This window comes from Myodes glareolus, chromosome 1, assembly GCF_982192425.1.
Source record: "Myodes glareolus chromosome 1, mMyoGla1.1, whole genome shotgun sequence".
NCBI lineage: Eukaryota > Metazoa > Chordata > Mammalia > Rodentia > Cricetidae > Myodes > Myodes glareolus.
The window spans coordinates 24,789,114-24,810,073 of record NC_142026.1 but is presented as its reverse complement, the minus strand read 5'-3'; the positions used below and the strand labels follow the sequence as shown (position 1 = coordinate 24,810,073).

The window sequence follows — 20,960 nt, the reverse complement described above, 5'->3', positions numbered from 1 at the left end:
TGCTGTTTAGATTACCTGAACCAAGTTCACCAGAGAAAGAAAACCCAGTATAGCACACAGTGCCACTTAACATATAAATTAACATGAGTTTGTATGCTGGGAAACTAGGAATCTGCATCATTTTACAATAAAAAAGAAGCAGGAAGTTCTTACTTTTTCTGACAAACAGTTCTAGTTTAAACACGCTACATTTAATGTGCAGTGCAGTCCCAAGTGCAAAGATGTTGTATTAACAAAATAGCCAAGAGCAATAACACAGAAAAGAAAAAATGATGAAAACAAGGAACATAAAAGCGCTGAACACTGTTTAAGAGTTCTTATTTTATAATCATGCAAGTAGAGCATTATCCAAATTTCACATTCCCATTTCTTTGAAAAATTAGGCCAACGTCTTCCATAGCAGAAATAAAAACTGATTTGACATTTTAAATGCTGATGAAACTTTGTACAACTAAAACAGAACCAAACAACCAAACCCTCTGGGTAATGAAAGCACTAGTGAGACTGAGGAGACCCTCACTTTCTGGGACCCATGGTAACAAGTGATGGGATTTATTTAGAAACTATGTGGCCCTGCTGGTCTGGAACTCAAAGACATCTGTGTCTCCCAAGTGCTGCTGGGATAAAGACATATGCCACCATGCCCAGCTCTTTCTTGATTTTTGATTCTAAGTTCTACTCTATATCCTAGGTTGGCCTTGAGCTCAGAGTAATTCTCCGCTTCAGACTCCCAAGTGTTGGAATTAAGATGTGATTCACCACATCTAGCTCTTTCTTCAATTTCAGAAAGTTTATTTGGGTTAGTATGATAATTTTGAAGTTATTATAATGTAAAAATAAAATATAAATTCACTTAGTGTTCTAAATAGTTTTTCATAGTAAAAACATACAAATTTTATGCTGGTAAGATTCAGATTTTATATACTTGAACTTTAGGCAATTTTTTTCTCAGCATAGAGGAAAAAAATCCACATTCCCCCAAGTGCCACATCCCTGTATCTGAGCTGTGGATGTGCAGGCAGGAGGAGGGAGAGTAACAGTGGACGGTAACTCTGTCACTTAGTGATGATTTCACCTACATATCATCTAGATATCACTTTTTCATCCAGATGTCTTCAGTACAATAGCACTGGCCATGTAAATTCTGACCCTAGAATGTAATCTCTCCTAAGGATTACATTCGAATCCTTATAACGAGAAAGCTAAAGAAGGCATCTGGTGGAGAAAAAAAAAAAAACGATTTGAAAGAAGAGGGTGGAAGCAGCGTTTATCAATCTGAGCTCCTAAGGCCGGTGCTTTCTGGATCTCCTGCTGCACCAAGAAAGCCATTTGAGGCCATCAGCTCACATTTTAAATAATGGTGAAGGGCAGAAGATTTGTGTCAATAATCTAGTTAGCCAAGTATAATCCCATCTTCACCTTCTCATAAGATGAAGAAACGGAGGCCCAGAAAAGAGACACAAGTTATATGCTTAAGGCCAGCATGCAGTTAGCTGCTGAGTGGCAGAATTAGGAATGAATCTGAGATTCCCTCTGTCCACACCATTCCTTCTGAACCCTGCTGCTGCCCATCACTTCCAAATAGAGTCCACAAAGCTTCAGAGGGCAAAATAAGGGACTCAAACCCTTAAAGGAAAAGAAACAAACCAACAACTAAAAAGTGTATCTCTGTATATATACAGACATATATATGTATAGTAATTCGTTCCTAGTGCCGTAGGCTTCAAAGCTTTCTTCACTACAGTGTGAAGTTCTATGGCCCAGGATGCACCATTCTGTTAACCTCAGGAGGCAGGATCTGGATCCAGAAGACCCTGGATCAACAACATGGGTAGCCCAGACACTAATGGCACAGGAGAAGAGCTGAGAGGACTAAAGGCCCAGCAAGAACAAGTTTGTTCTGAGCAAGCCAGAGACACCAGGTTAAGAAATTAAGGCTTGATTGATTGGGATTCCTTCAAAAATGCAAACACTAACAGTCTAATAAAAGGAAGACAAAAACACCGACTTTCAAAGCCACTAGACCAACGGTGAGAGCTGGAGTGAAGGTTATCTGACTTCCCACATGATGTCAACAAAGCTCTGAGGCTCCATCTTTCTAAAATACTCCGAGTTAATGAAGCGAGACAAAGGTATTTTAAATGATGGGAAAAAATTACTGTTTAAACAAACTGAAGTATAATTCTAATGATCTAAGAGATGTTCAAAAGTGAGGTATTATCTCTGGATATACTGAAAAATACCAGTATCCAAAAATGGTAACAGCACATAGAATTCTAGTATAGGCCTAGAATCCAGAGCTAATAGAAAAGTGTACTGGGAGCTACAGCAACATCTCCTGCCTTCTTTATTACTTCACTAGAACAGGGAATGCAATCAAAAGACTGAAGACAAGTAGTAAGCTCAGTCCAACAGTTCCTTTACCATGTTTTCAAGTGGAATCAAGCACTCAGAATAGGTCAGCAAAGCTTTTGAAAAAAGTTGTTGCACTTCTTACGTGCAGAACAAAATGCCTTTTACAACTGAGGGAAAGCTAATATAACCTTGTGAAATGTGAAGTTTGGACAATAATTTCAAACGAAAGGAAAGCAAGCAAGCCATTTCAATCATTGCATCTTAGAAAGAGACTAAAAGAAGCAAACAAAAAAGACAACACCACAGTCCACTAAGGAAGGAGCCAAAACAGACGCAACAGAGCAGCAAAGCCACTGATGGCTAGTCACCTGCGATTTTCATCCAGCACATCCAAGATCTGCTGGTAAGCCCTACGGGTAGAGGACTGGATAAGCGACAAAATGCCACGGGCAGAGGAAAGACTAGCTCCATCTTCAGGTAGCATATGGGGAGGACAGACCCGAGTCTGTGGTGGCGATGGTGTCACACTGTTCACATAAGCACAGCAAATGAAGAGAAAAACACTCAAGTCAGATTTTCATAAAACTTCAGCAGAGCAGTTTTTAAATCTGTTTTTTTTTTTTTGCCCACATTTCCCACCCTCACTCAATCTATCCTAAGAGAACAGTCAAGCAGAAGAAGTTAAAAAACATTTTGAATTTCTTTTAAAAAGCAGCCATGACGCAATACCAGCCGGTTTGTAATTCTAAGTATCAAACTGAGCAGAAGGAACAATTGGGAGGGAAAGAATTCAGCAATGAGTGTGCTCAGAGCTTGGTACAGGAGAAAGGAGGCATGGTTTATTCAGAGTCACTCATACATAGCAATTCAGTAAAGCAAACACCTGAGAATCAACACTGCCACGACTCATGGATGATAGAGTGGAACCCAGGACTCTGTATGTAAATATCAACATCTAAACACATGAATCTAGCATGAGTACATAAAGACATCATTTCAAACATTTCACAAAGACAAGAAAGCAAGTGGAGTTTTTGATGGGAAATGAATTAAATGATGAGCTAAATCCTCAGAAAACTGTAGTTGCATTTTGACTGTTTAATTTAATTAGCTAAATGACTAAAACATAAAACTTCCCAGGATTACAAAGGGAATACAATGAAGGAAGACAGGGCATTTCAGTTACCACGAGGGCAGATGAACAACTATTTCTTGGCTTCCCAGAGACAACAATTCCTTCCTTAAGAGCTGAGATTCACAGTTTCTTTTGGTGTGCTGAGCACATTTAGACAAAGCTATTTGTACAGTTCTGGCCTAAATTCTTCATATCTGTGCTGGTATATTCAGAGAGCTGTTTAATGTTGAGACACCTAACTGACCCATGGACTTGAGACTTTTCTCTTTACAGAAAGCTGAGGCTTGATAGTTTCAGGGAGCAAAACTCACTAGGGTGACCTTGTTTTTAATTTTTGTCTTGCTTTGCTTCTTAAGACAGGGTCTCATTCTATAGCCCTGGCTGGCCTCAAACCCAGAGACCTGCCTGCCTGTGCCCCAGCAGGAACTAAAAGCGTGAACCACCAAAGCGAGGCTATTTTTAATTTTTGTGTACAACATTCAAAAGTAAAAGGCAGAACCACAATGACCAGTTGCATATAGAAAAACTCTGTAGTCTTTTCCTGCTAACATGAACTAGTATGGAAACTAAAATTTAAAAGAAGCAGGACAATTTGGGAAAGAATGGTTACTGTTACCTAATATCTTTAGAGTTTCAAAAATTAAAATCTCTAAGTTTAGGAACAACTTTCAATATCTTCATGATCTAAAGAGAAAAATGCAATAAATATAAAATCTGTACTTTTTTCCAAAGACTGTTTAAAAGAGAAAAATCTAAGCTAAATCCTGGCATATACAGAAATTCTAGAACTTAGCCTAACGATGTCAAGACAAACTGACGTTTTTAGATGTCAGTAGACTGGAATTCTTCTGGGTAAAAATATATCAATGTATCACACACACACACATATTTGATATATACCTTTATACAAATATCAATGTATAATCTTATATATACCTACATACACATATAAATATACCAATGCATAATCTGATCCCTAGGACTTGGCAAATCCCACAATAAATACTCTAGCACAGCTGGGGAAAAACCAACAACAACAGAAAAGAAAGAAATAGAAGTAAGCAAACACAAGTCCTAGAGCGGCTGAAGTGCAGCCTATGTGGGGCTTGCACACAGACATCCTCTAGACAGAACCAGACCTGAAGTGCCTGTGTGCAAGAAGCCAGGCTGTCACCAGGAATGGGACTGGAAACTTAAGTTCTGTGTCACTATTTACTGCATCCTGGAGATATTGGGGAGTGGGAAAAGGGGGCAAAGTTGAGGCTCACAGCAGAGAAACTCCTAGCAGAGTCCCCTTTGGGGCTGAAACACAGATAAGCTGACAGATGGAAAGACAGACCAATATTTACAATAGCCGAAGAAGGAAAACTCAATGTACACCACCCCCACTGAGTTACAGGTTTGGGAAGATTACAATTCTTGATAAAGCCAGCAGCAAGACTGGGCAACTTTCATTAGGCAAGTTTTACATTAGCACTGTTTTAGGGTCCACCACGAGAATTTCTATATAGCCCATTAACAAGTATACTAGCTGTAGAATGAGTGTATTACTTATTTTTAGTATTTTGAATTATAATCTTAAAGCATTGATGTCAATGGATGGGTTCCAAATTTATAATAAAGTTTGACGGATTTTTCTCCATTAAAATATAAAAAGATAAAGTTATCTACTATTTAAATTCAGAAAGCAGGCTGAGAACATAAGTCACTGGTAGAGTACTTACTTAGCATGCCTGAGGTGAGCAGGTGAAATGAAGTGAAGGGAAGGAAAGAAAAAGAAATGAAAGAAGGAGAAAAAGAAATCTCAAATACATACACAGGAAATGAGGTGGTCATCTTATAAAATAGTCAAGCTTAAAGTAACTTCAAATTAATGGCAAAGAGTTCTCTGGATGGAATGAACAGAAGGTTGGATTCTAAAATAATCTACAAGTCCTCACTATATTCTTAATGATAATTTTAATGCATATCAGGAAAATCAATCAATAAAAATAAATTTAAAATAAAAACATCTACATATGTCTTCCAATTCTAAGATTATATGATCATATGAAATGTGATATGGTCATAAACAAGAAAAAACTTATACGATCTCTAACCAATTTAACAAAAATATTTACGTAGGACAGCAAAAGATGAAATAAAGTCCTATAAAACAAAACAACATCTTAAAAAAAAATTTCCCCCAGTGCCAGGGACAAGACCCAGGGGCTTAGACATGCTAAGCAAGTCTGTCCTTTATTGAACTACATTTCCCAGATCATGACATGAAGTCATTATCATACTATTAAAGATACTTGATTAACCAGAAACAAAAGGATTTTCTGGCTGTTTCAGTTTAACTTCTCACTCATTTACAGGGCAATTCACAAACACAACAGGAAGGGTCACTTCTAAGCTGATTGGTTATACTGTAAAGTGAGAAAATATCTTAATTACAAACAATAATTTAGCAATTTTTATTAGGAATTAGGAGAATAATTTAGCAACTTTAGGTATTCTTGTATGCATTTTAACCAATAGATTTCATTGAAGACAACAACAACAAAGAGAATAATGCTGCACTCAGAGGGGCTCTAACGTCCTCCTACTGAAACCAACTGTGAAGGGACAGAGCGAGTTTGGAGTTAGGGTTTCACCTCTGCCCACTTAGTTACATTTTTGTTTTTACTGTTTGATTTTGACTAGTCAACTATTGTAGAAAATACAAACATATTGCAGGCACTCAAGTCAGGCCTTTAAACAAATACCACCTTATGCATAATTTAATAAAATGCACTTTGATAATTATCTGCTGCTAATGTTATAGAACAGCAAACTCTCAAGTTTAGTATCTCACACAGAAGCTTTAAAAGTTATGAGGCAGCACTCATGCTCCCCATGTTATTCCTCGCACTCACAGACTCTGACACACAAGGGTTAAATAGGTAGTGGCTAGTCAGTGTCAGAACTAAATGAAAATCAGTGACTTGGAGCAACTCATTAAGAGGAAAGTTTAAAGCAGGAGAGCTCTTGCCACAGGTTTTCATAGAAATGACGCTTCTCAAACTGTGAGGTTAATTAATGTCTTTGTTGAAGAACTAGCCTCTTTGAAAAAGTAAAAAGAAAAACATTTTCATTGAAACACAAACTCCCATTAATTTTTCTGGGATCTTTATTTTTATTTTTTGGAGACAATGTCTCAGCATACAAGTCCTGAACGTAGCTTATGTCTATCAGGCTGGCCTAGAATTCACAGAGCTCTCTACCTTTCTCTGCTTGGATTAAATGTGTGTGGTACCACACTTGGCCTCTCCAGTACCCCAAACAGAGAGAACTATAATTTGCTGCCACTATGACTAAGGCAATTTAGTAACTCAAAGAAGTACAGCAAGGAACCAGAGGAAGAGATGGGCAACCATCAGTGTGGATTCCTTTGCTGTGTGGGAACAGCGCTGTTTATCTGTACATGCATGTGTGTGTGAAAGCTGAGTACTGAATCCAGACCCTTGCACATGAAGTTTTACACTTCATACCAAAATGTTCCACTGACAAGAGTGGGCAGTCATTCTTAGACACTGTTTGTCATATTTATAGAAAACAAGACTTTAGTGATCTCAAAAAATTGCTCCAAACATAATTTTCTACAGGGAAACAAAATAAAACAAACAAACTAACCAATTTCAGTGACAAACCACACTTAAGATTTCATTTTTCTCTGGATTAAAATAAAACAAGAAAAAAATGTTGAAATGTGAAAACATGACTGGGATTGTTGAACTGTGCTAGGTGTAATCTGCAGAGGACTCACAGGCCAACCAAAGCAAAATATAGAACAGAGAAAAGGGTTTGCTTTTTATGTACAGAAATTATTTCATTTTCCTTTCTTCTATATCCCAAACCATATAAAACTTCCTTAGAATTGCCCTCCAGTTCCAAAGAATACAATGACAGTTTGAGAAATCCTGAGGAAGTATTAGAACAGAGAGTTAGGGTATTATGTGTCAGCTACGTGGTAAAACAGATTAGTATTAACATAAGCCTGCAAAATTAAAGCAACCCCTACTTGGGAAAAATAGAGCGGATAAAATCTTACGTGTACTCCGGTGCAGAAATCGATGCCTGGAACCTTGAAATTTTATTTCTTGGGGCAGAATCTGATCTGTGCCACCTTAAATAATAATTACGTTTCTTTTACATATTCAGCTTTTATAACAAGAAAATGATTCTACTATGATTCTACTGTCATAATTCATTTTTGTGCCAACAATCAACCTCACTGCTTCTTAAAAGTAATTAAGGAAACAAAGTTCCGGCCCATTTAAACTTTTCTTCATGAGCTGTAAAATAAACTAGATTGGAGGCAGACAAAGGGTCATGCATAATAGTTTATAGTCAAAAGGGTCATGCATAATAGTTTATGATCAATCTAAAAAAATAGGGTAAAGTAGGAAGAGCTCAACAATTTCTGTAGCAGATGTAACTGTAGCGGTATGGATAGTTTCATGTTACCAAATGAACAAAGCCCATTGTATGCACATCATACAAAGACCTAAGGTTAATTAGACATAAGAAAGTTCTAACTAGGAATTTAGCTATAAACAGTAACATGAACAATGGTATGAGAATGGGCAAAATATCAAAATCTTTGTTTTTATTAGATATATAGAAAATTCCATGAAGGCAATTTAAAGAGAATAAAGTGCTGATTAGCTCTTAACCTTTGTGTTATGAGGAACTTACATATAGACCTTTTCCCTTTATCTTTATCTAAACTCTGCCATCAATACTACATACTTTGTAAAAGGTTGATATAATACTGAAGTAATCATGTTTTAATTTTAATGATACAAAAGGTCAATTAAAAGCCTAAACAGCAAGTCACAATTTAAATAGTAGGAAAGCCCACTAGAAGATCCTGCGGCCTTAAAAACTACACAATTATACACAGAAGGTAATTGGATTAGAGCTGCTTTATCCACATCAGCCATACGACTAAACTGTGGAGTCTATTTACTATGTGTATATTTGGAAACAATTTTAGAAAAATGTGTTTCATGGGTCTGTTGATATCCAATAAGATACCTTAGGAAAACTGAATCATTAATGCTTGAGCCTTTCAGATAGTCTTCCATAAAGGAGACATATATTCATTTTAACCTAAATTCTTCCTATGTGATCCTTCAGGATAACTCCAACTACCATGAGAGACTCCAAGTTATCAAATAACTCAATTTTTCCTTGCATCCAATATAAAAGAACAAAACTTTCAACATAGCAAACAAAAACTTACATTTGGGATACAACTTCACTGATTAGGTAGAGACGCCAGTGAATTTGTTCATATGATTTCTTTCAAAGAGAAGACAAAAATAGTCTTCTTTCAATTCTGATTATTAACCCCCTGTCCCCCAAAGAGCCCATTCTGCACCATTTTGCTCTGCAGAGAGGTCTCAACTATAACTTAATATGGTACACTGTAAGAACGTTAATTGTACTGTGCTCTAGTTATTCTGTAAGCTCTCAAAGGAGACGTATCATTGCTGGCTGTTTGCTGAGTTCCCAGAGAAGCTAACATGATGCTTGACATCACAAAGGGTTCCTGATGAGTTCATGAAGACTGACCAAAAAGTGAAGGAGAAAGAATATTCAGTTTCCTTAAAAGTGACAGACACACAGAAGAGGAAAACAGGACTGAAAAGCTGTCACAACAGACAAAACTGTTAGACTGTATAACTACAGAAAGTACAAGTACAAGGTGCTACCCATCGACGTAAAACAGATTTTAAACACTGAGATTTAGAAAAAGATATGTACAGACAAAATACAGAAGAAAATCTACAATGACTTTTTCTACAAACAAAGCTACAATGCTGTGATTCTACTCACATGGAATCGTTTCTGACCAGCTGTCCATTCTGGCGAACAGCATTCTCACTCATAGAACGTTCTCTTTTTAGCCTGCCAACTGCTCGGATCTGTTAAGGCAAAAACAAAGGGAAAAAATGGAATATTCTTAGTAGCTTAGAAGCTATTTAGCATAAAAAAAAACACAGGAAACTTCATCCATGACTACTCATAAAAATACAAGGAGCTAAGAGAAGCCAACCAAAAAGAAAAACCTGTGTATTACAGACAGGTAAGACTTGGTCTTAAATTTTCTTTTTCCTTTCTCTTTGTGTATGTGTATCTGTGTGTGTGCTGACATCAACCTCTGGCCTCCACAGGCATGTGCACACGCATACCTTTTAAGGTTAACCCAAAAATGTAACAGCCATGATCAAGTATATTTTATTCATGCATAGCAAGTACTACTGTGTTGATTTGTAAGAATCTGATTGGGACTTGCCTGCCTGTCTACTTTAGCAGCCACAGCTGCTTTCTTTAAAATGGAATAGCTTTTCCACATGGGAGGGATGGAAGGGAAAAGCTGCTTTGTTCCAGGCTACACCCTGAAGTTGGGTCATAAGTCCTTTTATGTCTAGATATACAGTACACACCACTAGAGACGACATACACAAGCATTAATAGTCTCCTCTAGTGTATTCAAACTCCAAGCAATATGCATAAACAACAAAGCCCTTTTATACTTTTGTTTACTGGTTCTCTAGACTTGTATTAAACCCATCACTACATTAAAATCTATTCATTTTTTAAATGGTAGCTTAGTATTTTAAAATTGTAAAATGGTTTGTACAAGTTACAGAGCAATCACAGGTTAAGGAAAATCAGACAATACAGTTAACAAATGTAATAACAAAAGATTGAGAACAACAACAACAACAACAAAATCTGTTTTAAAAGACCTCAGCATTTGCCCCACACTCCTTTTTAAGGTCTTTGTTTGTTTTAAAACAATACAGCACAAGTAGGCCCGGAATTTGTGATCTTCCTGTTTCAGCCTATGAAGTGCTACCCCCTCCAGGCATAATTTCTTGCTCTCTCTGGGACCTTGACTGGAGCAATGGGGAAAAGAAGGAGGTTATGGACAGAACACCTCGGGTGGACATCTTCCCCACTGCAAATATGATCAATTTCTAAAACTTAGAGTAACTAACAAGGAGAACAGCTGAGACAATGATTAAGGTTATGGGACAGAGGCACGAGCAATGTGTCACTGTGAAGAGGTCTTGCCTATGACAAGGGTATGCTGGTTAGTTTTATGCCACCTTGATACATTCTAGAGCTATTTTAGAAGAGGAAACTTTGAGAAACTGCCCCATGACTGGCCTGTGGGAGCGCCCATGATTCATTTTCTTTACTGATGGTCACTGTGGGTGGTGCCAACACAGGGCTGCTGGTTCTGGGTGCTACAAGGAAATAAGTGAAGTGAACCTTGGAGAGCAAGCCTGCAATCAGCACTCCTCCATGGTCTTTATGTTAGCTCCTGTCAAGTCCTGATTTGATTTCTGCAATAATGGACTGTTAAATGGAATTGAAACAAACCATTTACTCCCCAATTGTATTTGGTCACGGTGTTTAACCACAGCAAGAGAAACTCAAGACAAGGGTGCAGTTGGTATCCAAACAAAGACTGGGTGCACGTGAATGAATCACCCATGGGTGTATGTGCACAATATAAAACCACAAAAACGGTTCTCATTTTAACCTTTTTCTGTTCCTGGCCTCCCACCTCCTCTTCCCATGGATAAGGGGGAAGAAAAGAGAGTAAAACAATTTGTCACTGAATTGTGATGAGATTCATATGCATGAGTTTTCTGATTTTATTTTTAGCCATTGCAGGACATACTGGAGCATTCACTGAATACCTGGAAGTCATCATAATCAATGAATTTAAGGGGACACTAGTGTGGCTTGTTATACTTCAGGTCAGCTATGGTCTGCTTCTCATCTCATGCTGTTTTTATAAACTATATTGGGCCATTATAGGGTACTGATTGCCTTGAATGCTTGCTAGGTTAACGTCTGACAGACACCCAGGGCTTTCTGCGTAATCTTCAGCCTCCAGGAGCACTTAGTGCTAAGCATACCCACGATAAGGCTGTTTGAGCTGCATATCAGCTCTGGCTGTACATCTGTACACAACTGATGCAGGATTTGACTGTTTCTGCTTAGGCCTGTTGGACTGAACAAAAGCTCCCTTTGTGTAAATATTCTTTTCTTGTTTCCCAAAATCAGGTCCTGGTTTTCACAGGCCAAATGACTGCTCCTCCTAGATCACCTGATACTTCTTGTGTGCATAAGGGGGTTCAGTGCTCTTCTGGTTTATTTTACAAATGAATAGCATTACTGTACTTTTCTCTAAAGTAGGAACAGCTAATTTGGGGTCTGCTTTCTCTTTGTACTTACGTGAACTTTTCAAAGAGCCTTTGGAGGTTATTACTGTTAATCTTTTCAGAGCATACTTCTGCTTGACAGACATGATGGTAGGTTCCAAATCTCTAGTTTGAACACAATCTTCAAGGTACAAAGCGCACAGGCATAATTTCTACCTCTTCTTCATAGACCTCTTTTTATGGCCTCTGAAAGATCTCACCCTGGCACTAGCTACCTAGGGAAGTTCCTTTTAGAGAGGTAGTGCTGATGCGAAAGTCTCTGTCTCCTTCATCACACAGTCAGATCTAATCTAAAAACTTTCAGAACGGCCATGATCCAAACATTCAAGTTTGTGGCTCTGTTCACATGGCTTACTGCACAGCTCTTTATTAATTTCGGTAGGTAGGATTACCAAGCAATGTTTTTGTCTAGAGGTGCCTTCCAAATATTGGTAAACACTGCAAATACTGTTTTAGGGTTGCTATTGCTAAGATGAGACACTCTGACATAAGCACGTTGGGGAGGAAAGGGTATATTCAGCGTGTGCTTCCATATCACAGTTCACCACTGAAGGAAGTCAGGACAGGAACTCAAACAGGGCTGGACGTGGAGGCAGGAGCTGATGTCATGGACAGGTGTTGCTTACCAGCTTGCTACTCACGGCTTGCTCTTCATGGTTTGCTCAGTTTGTTTTCTTATAGAACTCATGACCCCGCATGGCATATAAGTCTCCGAATGGTACCACCCACAATGGGCCAACCTCACCCGCCCCAATCAATAATTAGCTTGCCTACAACCCCATTTTATGCAGGTTATGAAGATATTTTCTCAATTGGGGTTCCCTCCTATCAGATGATTCTAGCCTGTGTCCAGTGGATATAAAGTTAGCCAGCATGCATACCGAAAGAGTCCATCCATTTCCCCGTTATTAAAGAACTTGAGAAGCTCTGGGTGCACTAATGTCATCTCCTCACCTCGTCCTATTGTCCTGCTGAGACTATGCAGATGGAAAACTTACAGAGGGCAGGTATGTACTATACTTTTTACTGCAGTGCTTCATACATAAAATCTCAAAAATGGTTGCCAAATTAAATTAAATTTTAGAAGTAACTTAGACAATTTTGGGCCATAATTAATACTCCAATTGCAGTGCTTTTCACTAAGATATGCAGGATGTTCATTCTGGTGTCTATGAGCATGTGAGCTCAATCACCTAAGAAGAAACTAAATGTAAAAAAGAGCATGTCCTAGGAATTGCACTGACCTGGTTTACATGAAATGCATAACGGAAAAATTAAAGTAGACAGAGGAGTGCCAGTTGTAATAAAAAACGTATGCCAGCACATTGTCTCTAAGAACAGGCTTCGATACTGGTCTTAAGTCAACGTCATTGACAAGACTTTAATTTTACTGTTAATCTCTTTAAGTCCATTTTAACGCCAACTTTCTGTCAATAGGGACATCACTGTTACTAACTTGGTGAGAACCTCGTATCAAGCTGCAGGAATGGGTAGTGTCAAGAGAAAGGTTTTCTCAGTTTTGTTTGCCAGATGATTCCATAACAAAATGGAAGAGTCATTATTTCTTAGTGCAAAGCTTCCTTTCCCAGGAGGATAGCAAAGCGCTTGCCTAGCAGGTCCAAGTGCTGGCTCAATCTCCAGCACTCAGAGACCAGAAACAAATTTTGAGACTTTATGCATCATTGTAGGTATAACAGTTGTAGCTGTTCTTCTTCTAAGTCTACATAAATGGTAGCAATACTTGCTCTTCCAAGATTTTCACTTCTCCACCAAAACTGTTAAATTAGAAAACAAAAACAAACCCATAATGCCTTATTTAGGGAACTGTAAAATCAACTGACACCAATACTGCCACATGGAAAACTTTAACATATATGGCTAACGCATGCTTTGTGGCTTCAATCTTCTTTAACTTTATCCTATATTCTTTCAAACACAAGAGACGGTAACTCTACTTACTTCTTCATTTTGAGGAGTTGGAGGTGGTCTTTCTAAATCCAGAAAATCTAGCGGTCTCTCACTCAGTGTGAGCACTCGTGGTGGTGTTTTCAGTGCCAGAGGTTTAAAGGGAGTAGATTGAATAAGGTCAAGATCTGCTGGTCTTGAAAATGAAATGTCTTCATTATTTCCTAGGGGGAAAAGGGGGTGGGGGTGTTTGTTTAATGTTTTTACGCCCTGTCAGATTTGTATTACAACCTACCTGACAGTAATAGTTTCATTTTGGTATTTGGTATTCAACAATTATTTAACACCATGGTGCAGAAATTATTATATGTGTGTGTGACCAAAAACAACCAAAAAACTCAAGCAACCTCTAAGTATACAAATATTTCAAATTGGCAAAACATTTGAATACATGATTCAAATGACAAATGTCCCCTATAATCTTGCTCACATTTGAACACTTGTTCCCCAGTTGATGGCACTATTTGGGGAGGTTAGGCGGTAAGGGCACTGGTGAGGAAAGGACGGCAGGGGAGCTCTGAGATGAAAAGCCTTACTCCATTCCCAGTTCTCTCTCTCTTCTTTTGGGCTCATAGTTCCAGATGTGAGCTCTCAGTCTGTTGTTTCAGTCACCAAACCTCTCCAGTGACAGTGATGGACTTCTATCCCTCTGCAACCCTAAACTCAAACTCTTCCTTCTACAAATTGTTTTGGTCATGTTGTTTATCACAGCAATAGAAAAGTGATCAATACAAAAAGTAAATAAGTTAAAACCACATGCACACATGTTCAAAATAATCAATCATTAGGGAAATGGATATAAAACAACTAAAACTAACAAACATTGATTGAAAAGAAACATAGCATGCCAACTTGGAAAAGAATTTGTCAACATTTGAAAAAGTTAAATATAACCTGAAGTCATTTCACTTCTAGAGATATGAAGGTATATATACTACTAGAGTTTGTACATGAATATTCCTATATATTTCATCCTATGATCTCAAAAAGAAAACAGCACAAATGTCCATTAAATATCAATGGATAAACCAATGATAGATATTACTTACCAGTTAACTGGAATGAACACGTAACACTTGCAACACTTGCAACAATGTGGATGAGTTTCAGAAAAGCATTCCACTAGCCATGCAAACAAGCCTAAGTCTGCAATTCCGCACTCAGAAGCTAAGGCAGGAGGACCCCGAGTGCCTCAGGGGTGCACTAACTCTGTCCCCAAATAAAAACAAAGTGGAAGTAAACAGGGTTTGGTGGGGCAGGCCTGTAACTTGAGCAGTACAGAGGGCCGAAGGAGGAGGGTGACAGGGACAGGGACCGGACGCTGCAGCAGGCAAACGTAACTCTGCCTCATGAGTGAGAGCTACTCAGGGAGCGGCAAGTCCAGCTCAGAGCTTAGCGCTCGCCCCGAGCGCACAAGATACAAAGCCCCACAGTTGAAGAAAAAAAATGAGAAAAAGATTACTCTTAGCAAAACAAACGAGGCAAAGCAAAATATATTGCATGTCTACATTTATAGGTGATTCTAAGACAAATCTACTGTCTAGGTACAGAAAAGAGATCATGGCTGCTGAGAGCTGAAGGACTGGGAATGATGGAGAATGGGAACAGGAAGTCTTCTGAGGTGACAATGCTCTGTAACAGGACTGCGGGGGTTACATACATTTGTAAAACTTGTAAAAATACCTTTTCTCAATATTTTGAAAAACCTAAATGTTCATAAAAATAAAGAGAAGATTTATTGGGGCACTTCCAATCAAGCGTGAGATACCTGTAACAACGATCCTCTCTGGGACTTGCATAATCACTCCGGCATTGGGAACCCCTTCTTGGAATCCTTGCTCCAGGTCAGCATTTGCTGGCGCCACTTTTAACTTTTCCGGAACCCTCATCCGCTGACTAATACCTTCGGTGTATTCCATTTCATACTGAATTCGACTAATTTCTGCCATCTCAGCAGCAGTGGGAGAAGGAAATGCTGCCCCACTCACCCTACAGAAGGAAAACGTGAAGATCAGGATAAATGAGTGTGCAGATGTTAATTCCTCTATGCAGTGATGTCGGAAGACAATACCTTACAACAGAAAGGGCAAAAGGAAACTTCTCACTTATAAGCGAAAGGAAAACCGAATCAAAGAAAACACCTTCCTCAGCATAAAGCTCTGACTTATTTGAAAATAAACCTTGAGGACACTGAGTAGGTACAAACCTCTAAAGTATTATATAACCACAATACAAATGCATACACATAAGCATTCTCTGTGTAAGTCAATATGCAATTCAAAAACGCCTGAAACAAAATTAAAAATTCCCAATCAGAAGGCTAAGAGCATAGTTCAGAGGTAGAGCGCTTGTTTAACATGCATGAAGCCCCAGTCCAATCTTTAAAACTGCAAAGGAAAAAAAATCCTAATTATGTGGAAGAATATGCCTGGGCTTAATAGCAATGAAATCGGAAATTGGCCATCATGCAAGAAATAAATCCTATCAAAAAGGAAAATCAGAATCCAAAGGTAAATAAGGCTAATGCTCAATTTACCAAAAAAAAGTATAACTCCCTCAAAATTACATAGTGCAAATCAAAACTTCTTATTGCAAATGAATCTGATGACTGAGATGCAATGAATGTCAAATACATGATTTATATCCATAAATCCTTAATATACACATTTATTTTCAGGGCTTAAATGTTCACATACTAACCTATATTTAGGATCATATTCATACATGAGTTTTGAGAAGCATCAAATATCTTTGAGGGAAAATAGTACAAATGCATTGAGTAACCGTCTAAATTGGAGAGGGATCCATGATTCCAGGGAGATGGAGTCGAAAGAATGCTGCCCCCAAATAAAAAAATGCTAAGGAAAGCATAAAAGAGCACGGTTAGCTTATGGCAAGCAGCTTTGAAGCTACTGTCTGTCCAACCTATAAAACCAGCTCAACTGAAAAAAGTTTCACTGACCTTCCTAGTGGTGTGTCACTGCCCGTTCTCTTACTCATTTTAACAGAGCAAATACGTCTACAATAGCTAGTAATACTGCTACCCTGTAGCTGTTTACTTTACAACAACTCCCCTACAGATCTGAACTGTTTTTGGAGGTGTACATAACAACACGGACACTGCTTTTCCAGCTGTAAAAAAGAAAGAATAAAAATCAGTATTTCAACAATTCATTTCATAAGAGAACTATGAATAAAAGTATTTATTTACTTAAAATGGCTTGATTTGAGAATCCAGATTTCAAATGTCTCAACTGTCACTCTACAGCACCTCACAAGTCAGAAAGATGGTATCAAGCACAGTCGCTAGTTCATGATTTTGCAATGAGGGTAATTGAAAGTTCTATCACTATATAAAGAAAAGTGAAGTGAGACTGGGGGAAATATGGCTGCCAGAAAATTCCTCTCATCACACTCTAAGAGGATATAAAAAAATCATGAAGAAAATGCAAGGCTAAAAGTAAATGTATTTGAGGTTGCCTAAAAATTTGGTGCATAAGTGGTTTCCTGAGAAGGAAGCCAAACTACACTAAGTTCCCAGCAAAGTAATTATAGGTCAAGAGCAATAAAACATTAAAGACAATATAAATGTCTTAATCACAGGGGTTACTTTGCAAATTAGTTTAAGGTAATATAGCTATCCTTTTGTTTTTTGGGACAGGGTTTCTTTGTGTAACAGTCTTGGTTGCCCTGGAACTCACTTTGTAGACCAGGCTGGCGGCCTTGAACTCACAGAGACCCACCAGCCTCTGCCTCCCAAGTGCTGGGATTAAAGGTGTGCCCACCGCCTGGCTCAATATAGATGTCTTTATCATCACTTTCTTTGTTTTGTTTTAAAGCAGAAATTACTCCAGGCCTTAAAGTATACTCCTTGGAGGTTGCTTAGTGTGGCAAACCTACTTGGGTTACAATTGCTAACTAGTTACTTTCAATTTTTTTTTTTTTTTTTTTTTTTTTTTGCCTAAATGTCTGCTGTTTAAGGAACTGACATGCAGGTGGTTTAACGACTAAGAAAACAGAACCAAAGAAAAAATTTTACTTACAAATGTGAAACAACAGGCTTGCTATTTGGCACTATCTGCTTCTGCGCTTCATATTAAATCCTTAAACTGCTCCAATGTGCACGTGCTAGATTGAGAGCCACTTTTGTCCCTGAGGGAGAAAAAAACAGTGACTGAGAAGCTAGATGACGCCATTATTAGAGACCTAGCTGGAAATTCTTCAAATAAAAATATACAATTTGACACTAAGAAACAAAACAAACAGAGAAAGAATTCCAAGCTTTCCACAAGTTTTAGTGTTACAGACAGAACCCTGTGACTAGTCACCATATAAGGCAGTGGTTCTCAACCTGTGGGTTTTAACCCCTTTGGTGTCACATCAGATATTCTGCATATCAAGTATATATATTCATATATAAATTCATATATTCATAACAGTAGCAAACTTACAGTTATAAAGTAGCAATGAAATAATTTTATGGCTGGAGGTCACAACATGAGGAACTGTATTAAAGGGTCACAGTGTTTGGAAGGTTGAAAAACACTGATGTAAAGTAAGACTTATCTAGAAAGCTGGCAGACCAAAGACAAGTTCAGGTTAAACTAATGTATATATACATATCATCTATTTAGTAAGGAAATTCAGTTAAATTTTTACTTTAAAACATAGAACCAGAAATAAATACTAAATATATAAAAACATATAGAGGGATGAGTGCGCTCTCTTTCTCTCTCTCTCTCTCTATATATATACATATATACACACACACACACACATACATATATCTGAGTGGTGAATAATCCTAGCATTCAGGAGGCTGAAACAGAAACAGTTCAAGGCCAGCTTCCGTTACATAGAGAGACTACCTCCAAAGTCCTACAACAGAAAAGCAGAGCATATCAAGAAAATGAAATGTCCTACCTAACCTTATGTTGGCCCTTATAAGGCCCAGTGTAACTTTCCTAAGCCTCACTTGAGTTTAGTGAGGCCCAGTGTGACTTCCTCAGAGTAACTTGTTCCTAGGAGCATATGTCAACGTTCTCCACATTCTATCCCATGACAGGTATCCTAACTTAGGAATCTTTAGTTTGAAAAGATTCAGGAACCAAGAACAGACAGCTGTCACTGAAAGGGCTTTAACTTCCTCTGAAGTTAAATGACCTAAATTTCAAAAGTAAAGAAAACTTTTCTGTTAACTTTCTATTGTCTCAGTGTTTAATTTTTATGTTTCAATAAAATAGACGAGATCTAATTATTTTTCTTCCTCACTAAATTTGATACTTTGCGTAACATTCTTTGGTGCCAAATAAACTTAATTTGGGGCTAAGGTTTTAATTCCACATGCTCTGCCATTTAGAGTCTGCTCGGTAATCACTACATGACTTGATGTATAACTTGAGAAAAATCTCCCTTAGATTCTTAACTGATGTCACAGTCCGCGTCCTGGCCATACCCAAACATCAGTAATATTTCCCAAATTCATTGGGGTCCCACATTGAATTTCTTCTTTAATGTGCCTTTAATTTTTTAAAACGCAAATCTATTTTTAAAGAAAATATTTAATCAACACCTTAGAACATAAACTTACTGTACACCTAAGTACATGTAACAAAAAAAAACTATTACAAAAAATAGGTCAAAGTGGATCCAAGGTTTAACGTAAGAATTGATGGCGCTGAATCTCCTAGAGGAAAACAGACAAAAACCTTGCGGCTACAGAGGCATAACCTTTCTGCAAAGGACTCCAAGGAGCCCAGGAAATAACAGCAAGAACTGGCAAATGACATTGCATAAAATAAAAAAGTTTCTCAACAAATTTGAAAGGAGAGTGAGTTTACAGAATTTTTGTCTGCTAGACTTCTGACAGGGGACTCAGATCAAGAATTTATAAAGAATTCAACATTAACAGAAAGAACCCCAATCCAGTATCTATGAACAACAACAAATTCACAAGAGAAAAGAGTGACAGAAAAACCTAGAACGAGGTAGCTCTACCGGACAGGAAGGGAGACAAACACAGGACAGGAAGGGAGACAAGGCACAGTTCCTCCCGGAGCAGCAGCTCAGTAAAAAGCAATCCTTAGGAACATCACAGACAACACTACTGAAAAAGCTATCTCAATTCACAAGTCTTTGGACACCCCACCCCCACAAGAAAAAAAAGAGATCCTGTTCACCCCACCCCTCCTCAAACAATCTAAGTGCGTGCTCAGAATACTAACTGGGACTGAACCATCCTACTTTCTCTCTTTAGTTTTTCTCTGGGGAATCTCATTAGTAGTAGCCCAGGGGCTGAGAGTGTTTCTCACCGGGAGTTTGGGGGGGGAGGGGGGGAAAGAGACACACATTCTCATTCACCGTCCCCCCGCAGAGGCCTGCGTAGCACTACTGGGCTCAAGCTTTAGTCCTCTGCAATTAGAAAGCGCCACCAATTCGGGCAGCGCGCTGTTCTTCCCAGAGAATGCGCCCCGCTCCTAAGCCAAGGCTCTGGCTTTGGCAATTAAGACAAGAGCTCATTTTTTGCAAACGGAGGTCGGAGGGCTATAAGGGCTCCGGAACCCAGCTCGAGAGGGCACCCCAAAGAGCGAGCCGGCAAAGCCACCAGCGAGCAAAGACAAACGTCTTGGCCAGTTCAGGGCCTCCCAAAGGCCTTTCTTGAATTACACGGGTTTTACACGCGTACACACAAAACACACAAAACCGCGACAGGCTCAAGGTCACACTGTGAGGTACGCGGGCCCTAGGAAGAGGTGCGCAAAAAAAAAAAAAAAAAAAAAAAAAAGCCCAGGTCCAAGCTTACAGACTTCCTCCCGCTTCCTAACCCCGAATAGGTGGGGTTTTTGTTGTTGTTGTTTGTTTTGTCAGTAAAATTCGATTTTTGTTCCAGAACAAGATGCCGAGGTAGAAAGGGTGAAGAAGCCGGCCCTTGATAACAACAGGACAGGGCCGTGAGGACACGCCAAGGCCGGGACCGCTCCGCCCGGCCCGGGAGGCGGGGGTCACGGCTGGGGCGCTAGGCCCGGAACCCCGCTTGGGGACTACAGCACTCACCCTGGGCCCGCTGGAGGGTCCCCGGAAAGGGCCGCCGCCTGCCGGCTCCGGGGCGCTCGGGCGAGCACTCGCAGAGGCGGTTGGCCGAGCGCACCAAGGCGCCCGGGCAAAGCAGCGGCAGAGCGGCCGCGGCGGGCCGGGAGAGACGCGAGAACGGCGAGGACTGGCCCCTTCTA

General features: G+C 39.0%; 1 protein-coding gene and 1 long non-coding RNA gene across 15 annotated transcripts in view; one reads left to right on the top strand and one right to left on the bottom strand.

Annotated features, from left to right (window-relative positions):
• The window catches only part of Mff (mitochondrial fission factor), a 28,637-nt gene extending 7,696 nt beyond the window's left edge, over positions 1 to 20,941 (bottom strand). For 4 of the 14 annotated variants that reach the window (XM_085697625.2, XM_085697638.2, XM_085697635.2 and 1 more), the window contains exons 1-8: positions 20,785 to 20,941; positions 17,775 to 17,883; positions 16,694 to 16,863; positions 15,500 to 15,720; positions 13,726 to 13,895; positions 9,359 to 9,447; positions 7,566 to 7,640; positions 2,724 to 2,882 (exon numbers count right to left, since the gene is read on the bottom strand). In XM_085697625.2, coding sequence (XP_085553751.2) covers positions 2,724 to 2,882; positions 7,566 to 7,640; positions 9,359 to 9,447; positions 13,726 to 13,895; positions 15,500 to 15,720; positions 16,694 to 16,731 — 752 coding nt within the window. In that variant the 5' untranslated portion in view covers positions 16,732 to 16,863; positions 17,775 to 17,883; positions 20,785 to 20,941. Of the gene's footprint in view, positions 1 to 2,723; positions 2,883 to 7,565; positions 7,641 to 9,358; positions 9,448 to 13,725; positions 13,896 to 15,499; positions 15,721 to 16,693; positions 16,864 to 17,774; positions 17,884 to 20,533; positions 20,678 to 20,784 lie in introns of those variants that run through there. The other 10 variants (XM_085697642.2, XM_048459397.3, XM_085697678.2 and 7 more) reach the window with 7 other exon arrangements.
• Positions 9,446 to 20,707, top strand: LOC125416475 (uncharacterized). The gene is made up of 3 exons (XR_007236895.3): positions 9,446 to 9,608; positions 12,558 to 12,773; positions 20,621 to 20,707. It is a non-coding gene; the product is annotated as an uncharacterized LOC125416475 (long non-coding RNA).
• Positions 20,942 to 20,960: the final 19 nt, after the last annotated feature.